The sequence below is a fragment of the Labeo rohita genome, chromosome 15, assembly GCF_022985175.1.
Source record: "Labeo rohita strain BAU-BD-2019 chromosome 15, IGBB_LRoh.1.0, whole genome shotgun sequence".
Lineage (NCBI taxonomy): Eukaryota > Metazoa > Chordata > Actinopteri > Cypriniformes > Cyprinidae > Labeo > Labeo rohita.
Genome location: NC_066883.1, coordinates 36,596,172 through 36,620,608, shown reverse-complemented (window position 1 = coordinate 36,620,608; position 24,437 = coordinate 36,596,172). Strand labels below are relative to the sequence as shown.

General features: G+C 32.8%; 1 protein-coding gene across 4 annotated transcripts in view; it reads left to right on the top strand.

Moving 5' to 3' along the window:
* fgf12b (fibroblast growth factor 12b) overlaps positions 1–24,437 on the top strand; it is a 56,465-nt gene that overhangs the window by 18,625 nt on the left and 13,403 nt on the right. For 2 of the 4 annotated variants that reach the window (XM_051129511.1, XM_051129509.1), the window contains exon 2: positions 21,384–21,494. In XM_051129511.1, the coding sequence (XP_050985468.1) occupies positions 21,384–21,494 (111 nt within the window). Of the gene's footprint in view, positions 1–3,615; positions 4,036–18,844; positions 19,565–21,383; positions 21,495–24,437 lie in introns of those variants that run through there. The other 2 variants (XM_051129510.1, XM_051129507.1) reach the window with 2 other exon arrangements.

Sequence of the window (24,437 nt, the reverse complement as noted above, 5' to 3'; positions counted from 1 at the left end):
GGCAGTTATTTTAAATAGTAAAAATATTTTACTGTTTTAGCTGTACTTTGGATCAAATAAATGCAGGCTTGGTGAGCAGAAGAGACTTCTTTAAAAAAACATTAAAAATCTGATTGCTCAAAAACTTTTGGCTGGTAGTGTAAATCACATTTCACCACAAAAAAAAAAAAAAAAAAAAAAAAAAAAAGAATTGATATTATATTTTTGCACACAGACATTAAAGCTTACCTTCGAAGAAAATTTGAAAATATCTTCATGGTCCTACACGCTGCAGTTTTGTATGTGTGTGTGTGTGTTGAAATATGACTAATACTATTAGGTTTATAGTTCTAAAGGAAACAGAGCTCTTCCATGTTGATGCATCACTCCATAAATTGATATTGTAGTGAAACAGAGCGCAGTGCGCACTTATCTTTCATCTTATCACTCAGCAGGTTATTAAGTCATATTTGGTGCATGTGTTTATCTGTGTGTCCAGCTGTTTTCTCATTTCAGCCTAGAAACAAATATTTCATCACCCTGTAAATGAGACTGAAAGAGAGAGAGAAAATGCTTTATATAAGGCTTTTTATGCTGCATGCGCCTGTAGAAAAAATACAGAAATGGTTTGTGCTGTATTCATGAAAAGTAACCAGATATTTAAGATTGGATGATCAAAGGCAAAATCTGTCACTAAAACATTTTTAGTTATTTTTTATATGTTTATTTATTTATAAGGTTATATTTATTTATTATAAGGTTCATTAGTTATTGGTTAACTACATTAGTTAACATTAACTACGAATGAACACTACATCTACAGAATTTAATTTTAGCATTTACTAATGCACTATTAAAATCACAATTTGTGTTTGTTAACAGTAGTTAATGCATGAACTAACAATGAACGACTGTATTTTTATTAACTAACAGAAACAAAGATTAATAAATGTACTGTTCATTGTTTGTTCATGTTAGTTAATACATGAATTAATGTTAACGAATGACACTGTAAAGCGTTGAAAATGAGAATTTTTGCACTCACATTAAATGTTAAACAAATTATAAGTGATTTTACTTATTTTTATGCACCTTCATCACGTTTACTGCATTTAATTTATGCTGACTTTAATAAAAACAAATTATTAAAATTCTGTTTTACTCTAAGAAAATAAATTGTGAACATTAAATAAATAAATAAATAAATAAAATCTTAATGGTCCTAATTTAATGTAAAATCTTAAAATGAAAATCTAAGTGGCAAATACATTTTCATCCATTATGGTTTCATAAATGTAAAAGAAACAATAATTATACATCTTTAAATATAAATATAAATCTGTTAAACCTAAAAACCTTAAATTAAAATCTTAAAACTAGTAAAATCCTGATGCATCTTAAAATCTAAATGTTTGAATTTCAGTTTGTTCATATTTTCCCTTTATGAAATGTGAAATAAGTTCTGTATATACACTTACTTACTATTTAATTTACTTATATTTACTTTATTAATTTAAAGTGTTTATGCACCATCATCATATTTGTATTGCATTTAATGTGTGCTGATTTTTAAAAGAAAGATTAATTAGAATTTTATTGTACTGTAAGAAAATAAACCTTAAACAAATAGGCTTAAATGATAAAATAAATTGTTATCATTTTTATCTGACACATTTGGTTAGGTGTATTGTAACGGCAGTGTATTTTTATCCGTGAAACATAACTGTGGTGTATTCTGATGAAATCAGTGAAAAGCGGTGGATCCGCGATCACCCACGCATATCACAGGAGAGCCGGCGCGCTGCGTCACAGGCGGGTTGGTGGGTGCGAGGTGTTTCTGGTGGGTTCTGCTGCCCCCACGTGTCTTAAAGCATCCTCACCACTGCAGACATCAGTCCAAACAGCTAAAACAGGATTACAAAGGCACTAAAAATCACAGATGGCCATTTATTTTGGATTAGAATGTGGAAACTGCCCGTCAGCGAAAGACTGTGTGTTGGTTTCTTCAGCTGAACAGTAAAAATGTAGCCTATACTTTGAATCCAGTCTTGTCTGTCAAATATATTCATACATTTACAGTTCTGCAGTATGCTTTCTATGAGCTTGAGTGACAGAACTCCAGTTTAACGCTGTAAAGCCTGACATTTTAAGTAATAGTCAAAAAAAAGCATGTTATGTTTTGTGACATATTTGCTATACATCATGCTTTTGTGGCTCATACGTGACTCTGGACCACAAAACCAGTCATAAGAGCCTGAGATTTATACTTCATCTGAAAGCTAAATAAACTTTTACACTGATGCATGGTTTGTTAGAATAGGACAATATTTGGCTGAGATACAACTATTTAAAAATCTGGAATCCGAGGGTGCAAAAAAAAATCTAAATATTGGGAAAATCGCATTTATAAGTTCTTAGTAATGCATATTACTAATCAAAAATGAAGTTTTGATATATTTACGGTAGGAAATGTACAAAATATCTTCATGGAACATGATTTTTACTTAATATCCTAATGATTTTTGGCATAAGAAAAAAATGTGGAATTTTGACCCATGTATTTATCGCTATTGCTACAAATATACCCGTGCTACTGTCACATATAGTGACAATATATAGTAAAAACAGCTATTTTTTATATTTATATGGACAAAAAGTATGAAATTGGTAATGTAAATCACTCATATCTTTATGACAGTAATAGCAGGTAATTACATAAAATTATGTAAATATCAATCGCCGCTATGTATCTCCAATAATGTGTTTCAGCAAGATGATATTTAAATACTTAGTTTGATGATCAAAACATAATTTATTTAGTTTTTAATAATTTAGATATTTGAATCTATGAGCTTGAGTGACAGAACTCCAGTTTAACCCTGTAAAGCCTGACATTTTAAGTAATAGTCAAAAAAAAGCATATTATGTTTTGTTTTGTGACATATTTGCTACACATCATGCTTTTATGATCTTGACTTAATATCCTAATGAATTTTGGCATAAAAGAAAAATGTAGAATTTTGACCCATGTATTTTTGGCCGTTGCTACAAATATACCCGTGCTAGTGTCACATATAGTGAGAATATGTAGTAAAAACAGCTATTTTTTATATTTATATGGACAAAAAGTATGAAATTGGTAATGTAAATCACTCATATCTTTATGACAGTAATAGCAGGTGATTACATAAAATTATATAAATATCAATCGCCGCTCTGTATCTGCAATAATATGTTTCAGCAAGATGATATTTAAATACTTAGTTTGATGATCAAAACATAATTTATTTAGTTTTTAATAATTTAGATATTTGAATCCAACATGCAACCCACTGCAAGAGAAAGCAAGCATTCCTAGAGGTCATATATTAAAAAAATAAAAATAAAATAAAAATAAAGAGTCCTCACATGTATTGTAAAACCTGTTTAAACTCACTTTAGAACATTTTCAAGGTCCTTTTTTAAATAAATTGGCACTCTTGTGTCTTCATTAAAATCTAATAAGGTTTCTGTGAGAGTTACGGGTGTATAATATAATTAGCTTTATTTAAAAGCGACATATGTCAGTGAGATGTTTTTTAGAAACGTGTTTTTCCCTTCAACAAGCCCCTGCACGTGACGTCAGCGAGTCCCCCGTGACGTCACCGCCCACGACTACGCACCAGTGTGATGTTCAGCGTCTTCCCTCGCGCCCCACGCAAATAACGAGATGAATAACGGTCATTAGCTCATCACGATGCTCGCCGGAAGGATTATCGGTTACTGTGGCTCGGCCCGCGTCTGTTACCGTGAGGATGTGTCGGATGTGCCGCTGTAGCGCCTGGAAGTCTTTTGTCTGCGGTGCGCGGAGACTGAACCGGAGCGCGTAAAACGATGATGATGAAGATGATGATGATAATGATGATGGTGATGGTGAAGGCGTCTCTGTGAACGGTCGGATCGCGGGACTGTGACGGGATTTTGCGATGAGGATTGCGCGGCTGCTCCGGCAGAAAGGAGCGCACATGCTGCGGTGTCTGTGTGCGCAGAGAACCGAACCGAACGGCACCGACACCGGTGAGACGCTGCAGGAACAACCACAACAACACACACAGTCACACACACCCATACTCTCACACGACTCAACGGGGACAAACAAAACTTCTTCATTTTCCTATATTAAGCTTTTATTAAATGTCTTTATTAAATATTATTATCATTTGTTACATTTAGCTTATTTATTTTATTTGATCTTTGAGGACATCATTTAACTAAGGTTTTGTCAGATTTAGCCAACTTGTGGGGATCGTTTTGTAAGTATGAACACACACTCAAAGTCATAGACTCACAAATAGGAACATAAATGTGAACTTGAAAACGTATTTTTTCTGTATCAAGCTAATCATGGAGATTTTTAAAAACGTTTTTCTATAATCATTTTACCTTTGAGGACATCCTTAATGGAACGTTTTGTCTTCATGGGACCAAAATGATTATTTTTTTTTAACAAAAATACTTGAATGTGTTTATTATTATTATTATTATTATTATTATTATTATTATCAATTATAATGCAATAACAAAGTAAACAATTATAATAATCTATAATTTATTATTATTATTATTATCATCATCATCATCATCAATTATAATGCAATAACAAAGTAAACAATTATAATAATCTATGATTTATTATTATTATTATTATTATTATTATCATCATCATCATCAATTATAATGCAATAACAAAGTAAACAATTATAATAATCTATAATTTATTATTATTATTATTATTATTATCATCATCATCATCAATTATAATGCAATAACAAAGTAAACAATTATAATAACCTATAATTTATTATTATTATTATTATTATTATTATTATTATTTTTGTTGTTGTTGTTGTTGTTGTTGTTTTAGCTCTGATGATATCCTTTAAGGAAGGTTTAATCTAAATGGGAAAAAAAAGATTCTTATTTATATATATATATATATATATATATATCAAGCTAATCAAGAACAAAAAAATACTTGTATGAATGATTATTATTATTATTATTATTATTATATTTATAAATAATCAATTATAATAAATAAACTAACAAACTAAACTATTATAATAAATTATAATTGTAAATTATTATTATCATTATTTTACCTCTGAGGACATCCTTTAAGTAAGGTTTTTATCTAAATGGGAACAAAAACAATTTTTTTTCTATATCAAGCTAATCAAGAACAAAAAAAAAATACTTGTATGAATGATTATAATAATAATAATAATAATAATAATAATTATTATTATTATTCTAAATAATCAATTATAATAAAATAAACTAACAAGCTATTATAATAAATTATCATTTTAAATTATTATTATTATTTTACCTCTGATGTCATGCTTTTTCTATAACAAGCTAATCAAGAACAAAAAAAAATCTTGTATGAATTATTATTATTACTATTATTATAAGATCTTCTAACTTAATTTCTGACTTCTTTGGATATTTTTTTTAAGTATGAACACTCACAGTTATTCACACTATTTATTCATCTTTGTTAATGTTATGCAGTCTGTATATAAAATACTGTTGTTCTATGTTACTTCATGTTAGTTCAGAATGCATTAACTAATGTTAACAAACACAACTTGTAAATAGGAAATGCTGAAATTAACATTAACTAAGTAATTAAGTAAGTAAAAAAGTAATAAATGCTGTAGAAGTATTGTTTGTTCTTAGTTAATGTTAACTAATGTAGTTAAGTTATGAACCTTGTTGTGAAGTGTTACCAACTTCTTATATTTTCTAAGCTAAACAAGAATACAGAATATGTATTTAGACATACCAGTCGTCTTAATTCTGTTTCAGGCTCCACAGAACATTGTTCTAAGTCTTCTGGCCCTTCCATGTGATCTTTAGACGAGCAGTATGTTTTTTCTTGTAGAGAAGTGCTCTTATGTCATGCACATGCTCTTTTTAGGTCTGGAGATGCTTAGATCTTAGACAGTTCTTTATGATTTATTGGAATATTATGCATTGCTCTTGCAGTAATTTGTGTTGAAAAACCCCTCCCCAATACAAAGATTTGTGTGGTGTTTGATTGCATTCGATTTGTTCCCATTGTAAGTCACATTTAATGCAAAAATACATCAGTTCTTATGGGTTCTTAAACAGTTTGATTAGCTTTTCATGAGTTTGCGTTTGGCAAATTCTGTAAGTCTCAAGTCTCTACATAAGCCGCTTTGTTAGACGTTATGGTGCCAATTGAGAGTCTATTCTAGTTTATTCTGAGAAACGAGTAGTTCTCAGTCAGATCATGTCACAGAGGGCCGTTCTGAGTCAGATATCTGACATCACTGCTGTAGTGCACGTGAAGCTCATGAGAACAAATGTGTCTGAAAGCACGTTTCAGCACCACGGACAGCAGGGCTAACCTTTCTTTCCTTTTCTTCTTAATGTGACCGAAACCTGTTTAATGGTGCATGCAGCATGTATAGAGTTTGTGTACAATTTAAATTAAAATGAACAGTGAATTAAGATTCAAACTTGAGAAACTGAATTTTACTTTCAAAATCTTGTTATTTGAGAAAATTAGGACAAATTCAAAGTATTTGCACCTCATTCGAAAGGTTTTAGAGGAATGAAAAGTCACCCTATTTATTTTGCAAATGCATGTTATAGATCTTATTGAGAATCATTCATCCTTGTATTTTCATTTGTATATTTTTAACCTCTGAATCTGTAATCAAAATGTCACAACGACAGTAACGTGCAAAATCAAATCAGCAACTGTTGCACAGAATCAACCCCCTGGCAGTTTCTTTTTTTTAAAAAAATCTGTTACGTTTGAATATATGTCACAAAATTGTTGCTACTTCTGTTTCAAAAAATTTGGTGCATAACAATTTTCACTCAGAAATTGCTAATTTCACAAATAATTACAAAGAAACTGCAAGTAACACATTGAATTGCATGTAAACTTTTAAAGTAGAACTGTAAAACTGAAACTGTTTTTTTCTTGTAAAACACTCTAACAATCTGTTTTATTTAAAACTTTAAAACATCACTGTACAGCGTATTGCATTTGCATAATTTATTATATAGTTCTGAATGTTTTGTCTGAGAGGTGGAGATGTAGTTCTCAGTAGTTCTGATTGAAAATAACTGGCGCATTTATTTCTTCATGCACAAAAGTCTGGCTGCTGAAACTGGTTCATTGGAATTTAGTATTGAATTGGACTGAAATCAGAATTGTTGTTGGACTGTATTGTTCCACAGGTGCATTGTGGGATCTCGTCAGCGGCTGTGAGCCTTATCACAGATTCCAGCAATGCATTTGAAAATGGCCCCAGCTTTTAATCAATAACCAAACTACTTAAACACACACACAAACACACACACAAGATTCAATTACTGCTGCCATTACAGACAGAGCTGCTGCTTTACAGATCCATTCAACTCACTTACAGCATTACAGATAGTTGTTCTTGCCAGTGCTATAGATAACTCTGATATATGAATAAATGTGTTTGTGAGGCATGGTTATTATTATTAACTAAAACTAAATACAACAAATGTTTAACTAACTAAATGTGCAGTATGTAATATTAACAGCTAGTGGTTAAGTCCAAATCCAAAATATTTTTATATTTTCTGATGCGGGTTGCCAGGTTGAGGACATGCAACAGGAGAGAATGCAGCTGACAATGGAAGGCATCAAGGTTTACATATTAAGTTGAATTATCTGTGTTCTAATATGACTCTGGTCATAGAGATTTTTATTGGATGCTGAGGCTTTTTAAATCCGGTAGAGTCTGCATTCTCTGAGCCAGTTTGTGCTTTCTTTTTACTTCCAACTGGCAACCCAGGATGTTGAAATACTATTGGATAACCGGGTAGTGGGCGGAGCCACACGGACCAAAACAAAAAAGACATTCTGACACAGAACATACATAATACATGTAAAAATATTAGCACTATTTCTATGCCCTGATCAAGTTTGTTGTTGGATTTGGAGGTTTCAATTACAATACATCTATATTTGTTTTCACAAAATGAGTTTTCATCTCCAGCACTTACATACTGTACAGCAAATGCCAGTTTTACTTCTTTATTCTGAAGGTTTTTACTGATCGTATATCATTTGGCTGGTTTTATTCAACATTTTATTCCTTAAAAATAGTGACTATTAGAATGCATATATATACTCAATATTATTATTATTTTTTTATTTATTTCCAATCTTTTTTATTGGCATTTTGTCAGGACAGTATGAATTTCACTTACGTCAAACTGGTCAACAAACAACAAAATGTCCTTATTATTTATTTATTTATTTATTTATTTATTTAATTTTTCTGTCCATTGAAAATGATTTATTTAGTGATAAACTAAATTTAGTGATAGAAATCCAAAAAATCCCTTCTGTAAAAACCTTTTTCTCTAATATGTCAACAAAACTAAACAAGAACCAAAATGTATCCAATCTTCAGATTTGTGTATGCAAATTAGTGAGTTTAATTAGATCATTCCTAATTTGCATATTTAAACAGCATTTCAGAATATTTGTAATACAAAAAAAGTTTGCAATTCTTAATGTAATCAGTCAGTTGGGGTATTATGTTGATATGTGTTATATTTGAGTGTCTTAAACTAATAAATAAAAATTGATAAATGCTATAAAGACTTGTTTTTTTTTTTTTAAAAACTAATAAAAAGTACAAAAACAACAAAATGACTAAAACCTTAGCTAAAATGAAAGTGGAAACAATAAAATAAAACCTTATTCAAAATATAAGCAAAATCATAACACTGTTGTGAAATAGTTGGTATTTTTACTGGTATAAAAGCATGAAATGCTGCTGTTATGTTGCTGTTTGAACGCTGATCTGCATGTTATAAATAAACCAGAGTGACACTCATGCACGCTAAAAATCACAAATCACATGCAATGTCATCAGAAAGAGTCCTGAGATATTTGATTGTGAATGAATTGCATCATTGAGACAAAATCCATGTCTCTGTTGCCATGGAAACCTTGTGCCGGTTGTGTCAGGGGTTAATTTTGCAACAGTGTTCCACATTTTTTTAGTGTACTTGTTTAGGCGTAGACTCGAGAAACATCGCCAGTAATGTTCTGGCAGAAATAATTCATGAATCGGGTTATTTATAGCAACCTGACCTTGATTTTTGTTGCAGTTGTAGCTTTAAACGCTGTGAATGCGATGGAAGCTGTAATAGTTTTGTCATGTCACACGTCATGGCTCACGCCGCAGCAAATGCTCTCAAATGAATCTGCATTACACAGTCACGTTTCCCGTATTGATGTGTTGCCATAGCTACAGCACTTCCCAACACTTTGCATTACCATGGCAACTGTCCTCAAAGTTGTTGTGTCACTGCAGGGGTACCGTTGCGTGAAGGTGACGTCAGCCGTGCATTGTGAAATTTGCATATGCAGTTCACTGCATTTGATCTGCAGGATTCTCAAATGTTCATAGAGCAGTGTGTTGAATGCGTAACTAGTAGAAAGAGTTTTTTGCATGGCCGTTTTGTATTTGAGCTTGTTCAGATTGTTATTCTTTTTTTATGGCTGTTGGTAAGGTTTGCTTAACATTTGCATATGTAAAGTTCACTGTGGAGTGGCTGTAATGCATGCTTTACTCCTATTCTGTAAAGTACTGTCTAGTGTATACAGGGTTTGTGCAAGGTGCTTGAAGTACTTGAATTTGACTTTTTGAAATGTAAGGCCTGGAAAACTCTTGAAAGGGTTTAAATTATTTAAAGACAATGTATCTATGAAATAAGTGTTTATTTTTTTTCATTAAGCACTTGTCTTTTCATGCAAAATCCATGCATTTCAAAAGGCATACTTTTCACTTTTTTTCCGTAAAAGTGAGCTAAGCCAGTAGAAGTACTGACACTATTGTGTAAACATGGCTAAAGAGGCGAAAAGATGAACAGATGAGCCAAATCAGTTGAGTGAGTCATTTCAAACTCATGACTTCGATCATTCATTTCAGGCGATTCACTAGCTAAAAACAGGTTTCAAAAAATTATTCACTGTTTCAAAGCGCTCCAATCCAATTTGATTCAGATCAGGACTTAAATTCGCGTGTCACGAATCATTTGATTTAGATCTGGACTTCGGACTGGGTTCGGGAATCATTTGACTTAGATCGGAACTTTGTGTATCGTGAATCATTTGATTTAGATTGGGACTTCGGAGCGGGTTCGTGAATCATTTCGTGAATTTAATGATTTGCAGTGCGTGCTCCGAGTCCTGTTCTGAAATAATGGTTCGCAATTCATTGTTCAGATCAAGAGTTCAGAGTGTGGATGGCAAATCATTTGATTCAGACCAGGACTTCGGTGCGGGTTCATGAATCATTCCGTGAATTGATGAGTCCTGATATGAAATGATGGTTCCTGAATCATTATTCAGATCGAGAGTGCAGAGCGCGGATAGTGAATCATTTGATTTCATTGGAACTTCGATCTGGGTTTGTGAATCATTTGATTCAGAATGAGTCTTCGAAACACGTATTCCGAATCATTTGTTTCAGATCAGGATTTTGCTTTTTTCAGATTTTTTTAAAATTATTTTTTTATTATTAAGCAGTAATTGAACAATTAAATGTCTACAGTTGTATATAATCTATTTTTTAAATTGGTCTTACACCAGAATAAATGTCATTTTAAATGTTATGTGCTTTATTTTTCTTTCTCTTTTGTTAAGTTTTATTAGTATATTTTTATTTATCTATTTATCTTTTTTTTTTTTTAGAATTTGAAAGGTAAGACATTGATAAGTGAGATTTCTGATTGAAGTGCTTGGAAAGTCCTTGAAAGTCCTGGAATTTCATTTTACAGTGTCTGTACAAACACTGTATATATTAGAGAGGGAGGAAGTATATTTACCATACAACTAAGAGTATTGTTTATCACAAATATGAATTAGTGCTCAGTTAGTGCTCAACATTTAAGTGTTTTTAATTTCCTGCTTGCATGGTCAAGATTTCTTTTTACGCTGTCAGCATTTTCATTAGCTCTACCATAAATATGATAAATGGCTATTTTTAGTGTGCCAGAGCAAAATAATTATTTTTTCTGATTAGAAATTCAGCTTTCTTTATTAATCATGTAATGCCACTTTTTTAAAGTGCTGAAAGAAAATACATTATGCGATTTGAAAGACTACTGATTAGTTTTGAATCGTCAATCCTAAATTCTGAACTACACTGCTAATTTTTTGACATTTTAACATAGTAATTTTTGCAAGTATAACAAATCTTCATCTTTGTCATTCAAGCTAGATTTTATTGCAACTCTGCATCATCTACAAACCATTTTCTATGCATCACATAAATCCAAATGTTTTAAGTTTAGTTGTTAGTTGTTTTATGTTAAGGTATAAAAACACATGTATACCAATGTATATCTTTAAGAAAGTTAGGGGTTGGTAAGGATGTTGAAGTTTTTCATATCATTTTCATTTCATCTGCTCACCCAGGCTGCATTTTTTGATCACAAATGAAGTAAAAACAGTGAAAAATATTACAATTTAAAATATGAGTTTTCTATGTAAATACATAGTGAAATATAATTGATAGCTTAATTGATCAAAGCTGAATTTTCAGCATCATTTCTCATCCTCAGTGTCACATGATGCTTCAGAAATGATTCAAATATGCTGATTTGCTCAAGAAACATTTCTGATTATTATCAATGTTGAAACCATGATACATATAGTTTTCAGGCTTCTTTAATGAATAGAAAGTTTAAAAGAACAGTGTTTATTGGAAATTGAACTTTTGAGTGATTTAATGCATCCTTGGTGAATAAAAATATTGTTTTCTTGCTGACCCCAAACTCTTACATTCACTGTCCTAATTATTGAGCACTGGGAGTGAAGCACAGCAGGATGTTTAGTGTGTCTGTATTGTACTGACCCCTAGTGGAGTTCATCCAGACACTCTTTTTTTTGTCTTTTTTAAATCTAAAAAAGAAAAAAAAAGAAAATAAAGCATGATGATAATTGAATGTTATTTATAATTGTATGTGTGCTGTAGGAGATCAAGAGTGCTACATTATTACATAAATTCTAAATTATTACAAGAATTCTGCTGTTGCTATAGAGACAAATAGTAACATTTCATTGCTTGTATTTCTCAGTGAATGAATGTTCGTGTTTGTTTCTAGACATTGAGACATTGTTATATAGTTGTTGGATGGTGCTGGTTTTAAAGCTGCATGTGGATGTGAGTGCAGGCTGTCAGAGGTTTGAAGACGGTTGAGTTTTCTCATAAATGATGCAGGCGCTCAGAATAAACGATTGCATCACGCAAATACACACATGAAACATTCATCACGCTCTCTGTACTGTTTATTTGTGGAGCTGGTGATGTTGTGTTAGTGAATTGTGACGAGGCTGCGATTCATGCTGTTTACCACTAACTGGCAGCATAGAACCGCAGACCTAGTAGTGAGCTGCCTAACTAGACTGCACTGCATAGTTTAAGACGCTACATTTTGGCTCACGTCTAATGCAGCATTATCAGTGTCATTTTCAGATTATGCAATGCCAGAATACAATGCGATGAGCAATGAGAGTATAAAAAAGATATGCTTTTCGTTACTCCCAGTAGTGTATGATTACAGATTAAAAGAGATGTATTTATTGAACATTGATGGATCAACACATTTTGATGTAAATAAATCAAAGCTGAATTTTCAGGATCGTTTCTCCAGTGTGACATGATTCTTCAGAAATCATTCTAATATGCTAAATTGCATGATTGCATTAAGAATCTGCCGATTTCCACATGCACAGTGAAATGCAGATGTTTTGGAAAGTTCTTTGGTAATTTTTTTTGTGCAATCTAGTGGTTTAGAGGAGAATAAAATCAAATGCGCATTTTAATCCCCACTTTTAATTCATTCAATATCTGAAAGTATTTATACAAATATATTCTGTTAGTCGACTGCATGTTTGAAATGCTTTATTTATATGTATGTGTCCATGTGAAGGGGTCAAGATATTGATTGAAACTTCATAATTGTTGATGACCTGTGTGGGTGTTGAGTTTTCTGATCAATTTCCAAACTGCTCCATCAGGGGTCATAATAATGACAGATAGCACCGACCTGCCATTGGTTCCTTCCTTTGTCGACTGACCAATCAGAGCGCAGCTCCCACCAACCCACAGACACTAAATACAGATTATAGAGTTTCAGTTTCCGTCTCTTTTCTTATTTTTCCACATTTGATCTCTGTCTTTGAAACAGACACTCATTTTGGGATCCGTTTTGAGGGCAGGTTACACTCCTCAGGACACACACATATACACTTGCACAGTGCTGAGATGGGGTTATACTACTCCTGAATCATTAGGGGTCATCGTCAACACTCACACTCGTCTTTCAGAGAGGATCTGATGAAGCTTGGCCCTCCTCTTCCTCTTTATTCTCATCCTGTTCTTTACAGGTCACTGATTTAGTGCTGACTCAACACAGTAGCACAATTTAAATCACAGGTCATCGTACAAAAGGAAAACTTTTTGGGATTTTTCGATATTTACCCTGTTAAATGCCTTGGTGCTTTTTTTAAATTGCCTTTTTCCCCTATCACATATGTGACCCTGGACCACAAAACCAGTAGAACGGAAATATTTGTAGCTATAGCCAACAATACATTGTATGGGTCAAAATGATCGATTTTCCTTTTCATTAGGATATTAAGTAAAGATCATGTTCCATGAAGATACTTTGTAAATTATATAGATCAAAGTAGATCAAAACGAATTGTTGATTAGTAATATGCATTGCTAAGAACTTCATTTGGACAACTTTAAAGGTGATTTTTCTCAATATTTTAATTTTTTTTGCACTGTCAGATTCCAGATTTTCAAATAGTTGTATCTCAGCCAAATATTGTCCGATCCTAACAAACCATGCATCAATGGAAAGCTTATTTCAGCTTTCAGATGATATATAAATCTCAATTTTAAAAAATTGGCCCTTAAAACTGGCTTTGTGGTCCAGGGACAAATATTTTAGTAATCATCCAAATTAGATATCATTCAAAAGCTTAAACACCCAAAATTAATTCAGTGATGTATTTATAAATTCTGGACTGGAAAATGCATTAAAAAATCTATGGGATTTAGGCGTCACCTGTTGGATATTTTTGGTATAGCACCTAAACAAAATTTTTGTGATATCAACTTCAAATTTGAAACATAACTTAGTTAGACTTTGACTTTGAGTCTAGAGCAAATTTATTTATTTTTTATAAATTTAATTTAAGTTAAATTCAAATAATGATTTAAAGTTTTTATACATTTTTTATTTATTTATTTTTTCAAAAACATTCTGTAATTTTTAAATATAAAAATAAAAGCATTTAATATAGTTACATTTTCTTTACAGTAACCTTCTAAAATCTTCTAAAACTTTTTTACACTTCTATTTTGTAAAATGCCTTCACTTTAGCTATAATCTGCAGATTGTTTTCTTTTAAAAGACCAATCGTAGGCCTGTATTCCAAAGCATTCATGAATTACAACCATTTAAGTTTGGTGCATTCTGCATCTATATGCAGTTAGGAGGTTATTTTTGCCATCATGTAGCACTCATTTAAAGGAAAAGCACTAGATTATGTCTGAAATTTAACTCTTTTAAGACCACTACTTCTTGAACAGCACTTTCCTGTAATGGAGTTCTGACCTCATGAACTATTCATTTCAAAATGAGTAGTTATCCATATTTCATATTGTAGATTATAATGTTGTAATGTCTAAATTCACTTTTGCAAAAAAAAACATACTTGACCAAAATTATCAATAAAAAATCAGAAATATTATTTGAAAATGTTAAAATAAGAATAAAAATAAGAATAAACTTTATTTATGTAGCACATTTTAGACATAGGATGCAGTCCAAAGTGCTTTGGATAATCAAAAATTACATAAATATCAAGTTCAACATTGCATTTAAACCTATTGTAAATTATCATTATAAATTAATCCTTTGTAACATTTGTATCATGAATTGTAATACTATATTAATTCTATATCTGTATTTTTGATCATATAAATGTAAAACATAAAACATAAAATTTACTGACCAAAAACTTTTGTATCATATTATATATACATTATAATATAATGTGAATTGACACATTTCACATTGATTTTTGCCTTGGAAATCTGTCTGGTGAGAAACACCATTTTAGGCTGTTTATTCAAAGCTGAGCTGTTTCAAAGGCAGTAAAAATTTACTACAATACACTTCAAGTGAAATGATAAACAAACTGTGATGCAAAAAAAAATCAGTGTTCCAATCTTAAACACCCTCAGACCCTCATTGGTCCATAGCGATTATGTAATTAAGTGGGTGTGGCTCTGGGACTCCACCTTCTTTGATTATGCAAATAAAAACATGAACACACTAAAAAGCACTTTCACAGTTGTTCATGTTTAATACTGTAAAGCTGCTTGCTTTAAAGCAATATAATAAATGCATGCACCTTATTTTGCAATGCAGAAATGGGATGTTCGCTAATGGAAATGGGATGTTTTTTATATTTTAAGCTTATATTTCAAGCGAAAAATGAATATATATATATATATATATATATATATATATATATATACACTACTGTTCAAAAGTTTGGGGTCAGTAAGACTTGTAATAGTCTTTAAAGAAGTCTCTTATGCTCATCAAGGCTGCATTTATTTGATTAAAAATATAGAAAAAAAACAGTAATATTGCAAAATGTTTTTACAATATAAAATAATGTTTTTTATTTTAACTTACTTTAAAATAGAATTTATTCCTGTGATGAGAAGCTGAATTTTTATCAGCTGTTACTCCAGTCTTAAGTGTCACATGATCCTTCAGAAATCATTCTAATATGCGGATTTATTATTAGAATGATCAATGTTGGATAATATCAACAGTTGTGCTGCCAAATATTTTTTGGAACCTGTGATTTTTTTTTTTTTTTTTTTCAGGATTCTTTCATGAATAACAAGTTTAAAAAGTACAGTGTTTATTAAAAATATAAATATTTTATAACAATGTAAATTATTTATTATTAACTTTTAATAAACTTTTAATTATTAACTTAATACATCCGTGGTGAATAAAAGTATTAATTTCTTAAAAAAAAAAAAAAAAAAAAAAAAAACAATAAAAATGTACTGACCCCAAACTTTTGAACGGTAGTGTATATATATATATATATATATATTGCAGTTGAAATGCATATAACTTAAAGGAAACTGAAATTGCTTTAATTATTTTAATGAGTTAAAGTAATGGAAAAACATGGTGCTGTGGCTTATTGATTTCTTTTCCATGACTTATTGACTTATGCAGTGACTTACTAATTTATATATGCATAAGTATGTATATATATAGTAGAAATGAAACAGTAAATGGATCTAAGGATTGATAATTTACTTGTAGGGACCTCAAATCTGTGTGTGTGAAGTAGCGTGCACAAGTACTACTGGCCTACTCAGCGGAGACTATAGATAGACATCCTCTCTTTCTTTCTTTTTCTCTCTCTTCTGTCTCTCTCTCTCTTTCTCTCTGTGATAAAGTAATCAGTGTTGTGTGATGAAGGTTGAATGATGTATCTGGGTCACAGTGATTGGCCTCTTTACTGGAGACTTCAGAAAGCATCTCTCAGCACCTGACAGCTCTGCGTATTCGATACGATATCGGTACCTGAGTCAGCAGCAGTGACAGCTGCTCCATCACAGACCCGCGGGGCGTCTCAATTCACCTGCCCGCACAAATTAACGCCGTTCATCATAAAAAGCAATCACATAAAGCCGAACCATCCATAAATGTAATTATCCAACTGCATTTGAAATGCCCTAATTAAACTTTGTCCTAACGATACTCACAAATATTGTTTGCTTAGAATGCACTGCGCTGTAATGATTTATTTGCAACATTAGTTTTGTACTCGACATTTTGCAAGCGTTGTGAATGTGAAATGACCTTTGTGCAGTGATTTTTGCCATGGAAATCTGTCCGGCGAGAAATACAGTTTTAGACATTTTATTCAAAGCTGAGCTGTTTCAGAGGCGGTATAAATTTACTACAGTACACTTCAAGTGAAATCGATAATCAAACTGTGACGCAAAAAAAAAAAAAAAAAAAAAAAAAAAATATATATATATATATATATATATATATATATAAATAAAACAATTTTCGAATCTTAAACACCCTCAGACTCCTATTGGTCCATAGCGATTATGTAATTAGGTAGGTGTGGCTCTGGGGCTCCGCCTTCTTTGATTACGCGTTGAGTTTAGACGCAAATAAAAACATGAACGCACCAAAAACGCTTTCACTCTTTTTCTTGTTTAATACTGTAAAACTGCTTGCTGTAAAGCAATCTAATAAGTGCATGCACCTCATTTTGCAATGCAGGAATGGGATGTTCGCTAATGGAAATGGGACGTTTATTATACCACAAAATAAAACGTATAATTGCTGTTTTTTGTCTTTTTTTTTACTCGCAATTCTTGCTTTTCCCTTTGAATTCCCAGTTTTGCATCTCACGATTATTTTCTTTTTTCCCACCACCAAATAAAACGTTTAATTGCGACTTTTTGTCTCACAATTATAACTTTTTATTATTAATATTTTAAGTTTATATCTCGCAATTCTAACTTTTACCTCTGAATTCCAAGTTTGCGTCTCGCAATTCAGTTTTTTCTCCACCACGAAATGTATAATTGCAATTTTTCGTCTCACAATTCTGACTTTTTTATCTCGAGTTTATTTCTCGCAATTCTGACTTTTCCCTCTGAATTCCAAGTTTGCCTCTCACATTAGTTTTTTCCACCACAAAATAAATTGCGACTTTTTGTCTCACAATTCTGACTTTATCTCATTTCTCGCAATTCTGAACTTCTCCTCTAAATTCCAAGTTTGCATCTCACAATTCTGTTTTTCTTTTCCCCACCGCGAAATAAAACGTATAGTTGCAACTTTTTTGTCTCACAATTCAGATTTATCTTTAAATCTCGAGTTCATATCTTGTAATTCTGACTACCTAAATTTTATTTGTCGCAATTCTGGCTTTTCCCTCATTCCACTTTTGCATCTCACAATTCTCTTTTCTTCCGCTACGAAACAAAACGTATAATTGCGTCTTTTTGTCTCACAATTTTGACTATATATCTCAGTTTATTTCCTGCAAATCTGAATCAATTTCTCGCAATTAGAAAAAAAGTTGTGAGAGAATTATAAGATATAACCTTACAGTTGCAAAGAAAAAGTCAGAATTGTGAGATTTATAAGTCGGAATTATAATTTTTAATGTTTTATCCCATGGCGAGACGCAAACTTGGAATTCAAAGGGAAAAGTCAGAATTGTGAGAAATAAACTTGAGATAAAAAGTCAGAATTGTGAGACAAAAAGTCGCAATTTTACGTTTTATTTTGTGGTGGAAGAAAGAGTGAATGAGATGCAAACTTGGAATTCAGAGGTAAAGTCAGAACTGCGAGATATAAAATCACAATTATGCAGCAAAACGTCGCAGTTATACGTTTTATTTCATGGTGGAAGAAAAACAGAATTGTAAGATGCAAAAATGGAATTCAGAGGGGGGAAAAAAACAAGCTTCCATACCTCAAGGATGAGGAGATGCACCACTTACAACTCCATATTGGTCCACCAAGTTTTGTTTCTGGTTTAGACTGCCTTTGTGCTCCCGCTGCGACTGTGTCATTTTTCGGGAAAGCTGTTGCTTTGACCTCCCCCCTCTGTTCCCAGTCGAGTCGCTCTCCTTCTATCAGACCACACACACACACACACACACACACACACATTATCCCCCCTCCCTGTCTCTCGTTCCCTCAGCATCATTCTGAGCTTCATCTCCTCGGCTGGAATCACACAAGATGCATCTGTAGGCTGAAAATCACTCTATTGGATTTTCTAAGGCTTTTCCCCGCACCGGATCTGGGATAGATGCTGGAAACGGACTTTGGACGGAGACGGGATGAGGGCTGTTAAAATCAACATGTTGAGGAGGACAAACCGGACCGTACTGATGAGAAGTTAAGAAGCGGACATTCATCCGTCGCCCGTCATTTCAGCAGCGCGTTTGGACGCTCCTCATGCTCTCGTTGGGACTCTCGTTTTTGCACGGTCTCTGTGTTGTTATGTGGTCTAATTGCGCGGTTATGTAACTCTAAGTGCTTTCCGTGGTTGGAAATACCGGGTCTGTCGGTATCGCTCATGCACCGGTGCATGCATTGCATGCACGAGAGACGCGGTGGTCCGCACCGTGAATCTGCACCGAATCTGCACGATCGTCCCCGAACCGACCGGACCCGCGTCCCTCCCTCTCCCGTGAGATGGCCGCGGCGATCGCCAGCTCGCTCATCCGACAGAAACGCCAGGCGCGCGAGTCAAACAGTGACCGAGCGGCGTCCGGTAAGCGCCGCTCCAGCCCCGGTAAGGAGCCCTCCGGCCGAGGCTCCCTGTGCGAACGGCACCTGTTCGGACTCTTCGGTAAAGTCCGATTCTGCAGCGGGAAAAAACGACCCGTGCGCCGGAAACCAGGTCAGTTCATTCACACCTCGCGCGCGCGCACACACACACCTGTGCGCGCGGAGCTCCAGACAAACACTCGCGTGACGATCACCTGTGCGAGCGGACAACAGCGATTGAGAGTTTGTTAATGTTTATGCTACATTATGTAACTGCACTTATGATTTTGCGTGATCAGTTTATGGATCACTTGGTTGGTTAATGGTTCCATCAACATTGATAATGCTTAACAAGTAATTAATGTACATTAAATACAAATCATACATAGATGGATAGATATAGACAGATTACAATAAACACCTTAATATATTAATAGTGTATATGCAATGTCAGATAAAATGTAAAGACATATTAGGCCTATATATAATAAAAACAAACATTAAATGTAAAATGTTTACATTATTAATTGAATATGACTTTTTTGTTGATAACGTTCACATTAAACATTTTCAAATATTAATAAAGGTATACAATATTAGATATTAATATAGTTAAATAAATATTAGTGCATTAACAGGTAGTGAATGTACTTCACATACAAATGATAAGAGATACAGATGTATTTAAATATGTATTAAGTTTAAACTTTAAACTTTTCTTTTCAATGATGATTAAATTTTATTAAATAATGCCACATGTTTGATGCTTTTTAATAAATGTTATAATGAAGTTTGACCCTGAACTGCAGCATGCTACTTTTTTCTGAATAGTTACAGGTGTGTATTTGTAATTAAATTTCTAATTAATTCAATTCAAGTTCATTTTTACAGCGTTTGTCACATATTAGTGCTTTTAATGTTACAGAAAGTATTCTGTTATTGATTAAACGTGTATTATTCTTTATTTGACCTTCTAACTTTAGTATTCTCTATTTAATTATATTCTTTAGCACTCTATTTGTTTTCTTTAAAAAAACCTAAAAAACTAACACTATAGCTTTCTCTATTCTTTTCTATTCTATTTGTTTTCTTTTTATTTATTATATAATTAACAAAAAGCAAAAAAAAAAATTGTCATAGCACTTGCATATCATTACTCTTTTTGTTGATTTTGATGGCTTGCATTGTCGCTTTGGATAAAAGTGTCTGCTAAATGACTAAATGTAAATGTAATGTAAATGTGTATTAAAGCTGGTTTGGTTTGTTTATGATGACTGTATCATATTTGACTGCTTTTTCTCCTCTCTCAGCTCATGCTGGTCGACTGAGCTCTTATAAAATGAGAAATATAGCACAAGTGTGTCTGTAATTCAAATTTCATTGGTCTTTTTATAGCGCGTGACCTTTTTAATACTAAATATTACGGCGAAACACTTGAAAACATGCTGGGAGTGAGACAGTGTCACAGATGTCAGAGCAGAAGGGGAGCCGGTTTACTAACGTAATTATCTAGGTACTAAAACAATTAACACATTTTAATTGGTTATAGCACTTGCTGTTTCGGCAACATGACAGGTTTCTTTTTTAATCAATTTATTTTGAACAATACTTAGCATTGTATGATAACAGTTTAGCATGCATTATGATGCATCCATCCTTTTGAAAACGTGTGCTTGTTTGTGTGTGTGTGTGATTGGTTTAGAGTGGTTTATTTAAAGGTTTTAAGAAAGGTTGTAGGTTTCATAAACAACATGTTGTGTTGTTTAGTTCTTCATAAGCAGATCAGAAGAACCTGAAATGTAACATCAGCTACGTTATAATCTCCAAAGGACCATTTAGCTCAATCAGAAACCTGAGGTGCTACTAAGAAGCATTGAAGATGTTTCTAAGAGTGTGGTGGTGCAGGGTTTGCAGTTGTGTGTTCGTGACGTGTGTGCTTGTGTGTGTTTCAGAGCCTCAGTTGAAGGGGATAGTGACCAGGCTCTTCAGCGAGCAGGGCTTCTACTTGCAGATGCAACCGGACGGAACCGTCAGCGGGACCAAAGATGAAAACAGCGACTACAGTAAGTCTCTCTCTCTCTGTTTCCAGTGTCCTCTGTGTCAGAAACCGATGCGCTCTGAAATCCAAAAAGGGATTGCTTTGGATTTAGGAGGGTCTTGCAGCAGATATTATGTATATATGAACTCCATATAAAAACATTCAAAACATTGGGGTCAGTGTGTTTTTTGAAAGAAATTAATATTTTTATTCAGCAGGGATGCATTGAATTGATCAAAAGTGACAGTAAAGACATTTATAATGTTACAAAAACTTTCTGTCAAATAAATGCTGTTATTTTGAACTTTCTATTCATCAAAGGATTCTGAAAATTAAAATGCATCACAGTTTCCACAAAAAAATTGGGCAGCACAACTGTTTTCATCATTGATAATAATCAGAAATGTTTCTTGAGCAGTGAAGCAGCATATTAGAATGATTTCTGAAGGATCATGTGATGCTAAAGACTGGAGTAATGATGTTGAAAATTCAGATTTGATCACAGAAATAAATTACTTATTTTTTTTTAGATATTCACATAAAAAACAATTATTTGAAATATTAATAATATTTCATGATTTTACTGTTTTTACTGTATTTTTGAACAAATAAATGCGCCCTTGATGAGCAGAAGAGCATTTTAACATTTTACTGACTCCAAATTTCCATTTTTTTTCTAATCAAAAACTCCAGGTTTTTTTTGCATTAAGAAAAATGAGGCCAGATGCATTACAACCCTAATATATATATATATATATATATATTATTTACTACATATATACTATGTATTTACTTCATGCTAAGTATACTACACTTACTTCATGCTAAGTATACTACACTGTAAAAAATGACTGTATTGGACATTGGGTGTAATTTTACGGTAGTATACCGCTTTTCGAAGTGGAAAAAGAGCGTAACATTTACAGTGAATAACCGTAAATTGACATTCACAATTCAAATGTTATGTTCTTTTATTCTTAGTTTTTTCTTATCAGTTTTGTACATTAGGGTTGTATGTTACATCTAATGCTGTTAAATGAATGTTTATTGTATTATTTCATGTTTACTGTTTGTGTGAATGACACTGTGCGCCTTCTACATATATATGTTAGTTTTTAAAAGCTGCTTGTGATTGGCTTCGGTTTATCATGTGACTTTCTCATTACTGTCTGCTTTTGGTGGTTATCAAATGTATTAAGGTACAAAACAGATTTCGGTATACTTCCATATGTTGGTTAACATTACATCAGTTATGGAATTTAAACCATAAAACCTACAACGTTACTACTGTATTTTTTTCGGTAAAATTCTAGCAACCACAGCTGACGTTTTTACCGTAATTTTTACGGATTTTTTTTACAGTGTACAAATACATTTAAACATATTGTACTTTTAGCATACTAAAATGTTATATTTAAAGTCTGCTAAATTGGAACAACTAATTTTGTACTTAATGCACTTTAGTTGTGCAGATGTACTGCTAAAGTCCAACTACTGTAGGTACACTTTAAATAATTTGCATTTAAAGACTGATGTTTTTTAAAGATCACACAGTCCTCATCAATAGTGATATTAAAACATATTTTAGGCTTAATGTGAAATGTGCATTGTGCACAAGTAGTACTTTTTATATCAGTAAGTCTTGAGCGATATGTCAGTAAATATGTTAATAGACTTGAACTATGCTTAGTATAAAATAAATGCATTTTAAACGTATGACTTTTGTATGTATGACGTTTTTCACCATGCAAAACATCTTGGTTTTCCTGGAGTAGACATGATTTCTCTTTTTAATTATTTAAACGAAACGTTTTTCAAAATGCTTCATTTCTTTCTTTTGATTTTGGGGTGACATGAACGTATTCTTGCTAGAGCAGAGAACCCTCATCACGTGTGCGTTTGTGTGATCTCGCCTGACCTCACAGTTTGCGAGTATTTCTCAGATCTGCATATGCATTAGTGAGCGTGAACACGCACACACACGCATGTCTGAGCTCATCTCCCCGGGGCGCTAGAGAGGGATGTTTGAGTTCTAAAGCTCAGGATTTTGGAGCGTTCCATCTCTCTTCCAGCTCGTGTATTCTCTCAGTGGTTTGAAGGTGCCCACTCATGTTTTGAATCTCCTCTGAGATGCTTTTGAATCACACAGCCTTCCTCCTTATCTGCTGAAGTCACATTAGCGAGTCCAACAGGCTTAGACACAGGGTCTTTGTGTGACACACGTGAGACACACATTACTGTGTTCAGCCCTCCAGTCTTACGACAGATTCTGTGTTATACTCTACATTAAATGCACTTTGCATATGATAACATGAGCGAAACATCTCAATTTGATGAAAGATTATGAACACAAAGACTTTTTTGTGCACTTTCACATGCAATCGTTGAAACCAGGAGCGTATGTAAGAAAGTAAATAGCATAAGTTTGGTGTTTAGGAGTTTCAGCAAACCCCATTTTATCATCTCATGTAGTTTTTAAGCTATGGGGAATTCTTGTATTACATGATTACATTTATTCAACAACTGTGGGCAAACATGTTTTCATCTAAAGCGAGAATATTGATCAGAGAGTTGAAATACAATACAGTCAGAATCTGGTCGGCTTCCAGCAAAATGAAAAACAGCTGATGAACAAGCTGAAGCAGAGAGAAACCGAATTGCATAAATTTTTGTTCAGCATCTCGTTCTCTTGCTTACAGTAACAAAGTTCAGTATTCATGTGGGCGAAAAAGTTTCCTTCAAATGTCTGTCAATGTCGGTCAAACATCTGAAATCATTAGCTGTGTTTATTTGATCAAAATACAGTAAAAACTGTGAAATGTTATTACAATTTAAATAGGTGTTTTCTAAGTGAATATATAGTAAAATATAAATTATTTCTGTGATCAAATCTGAATTTTCAGCATCATTACTCCAGTCTTCAAGGTCACATGATCCTTCAGAAATCATTCTAATATTCTGATTTGCT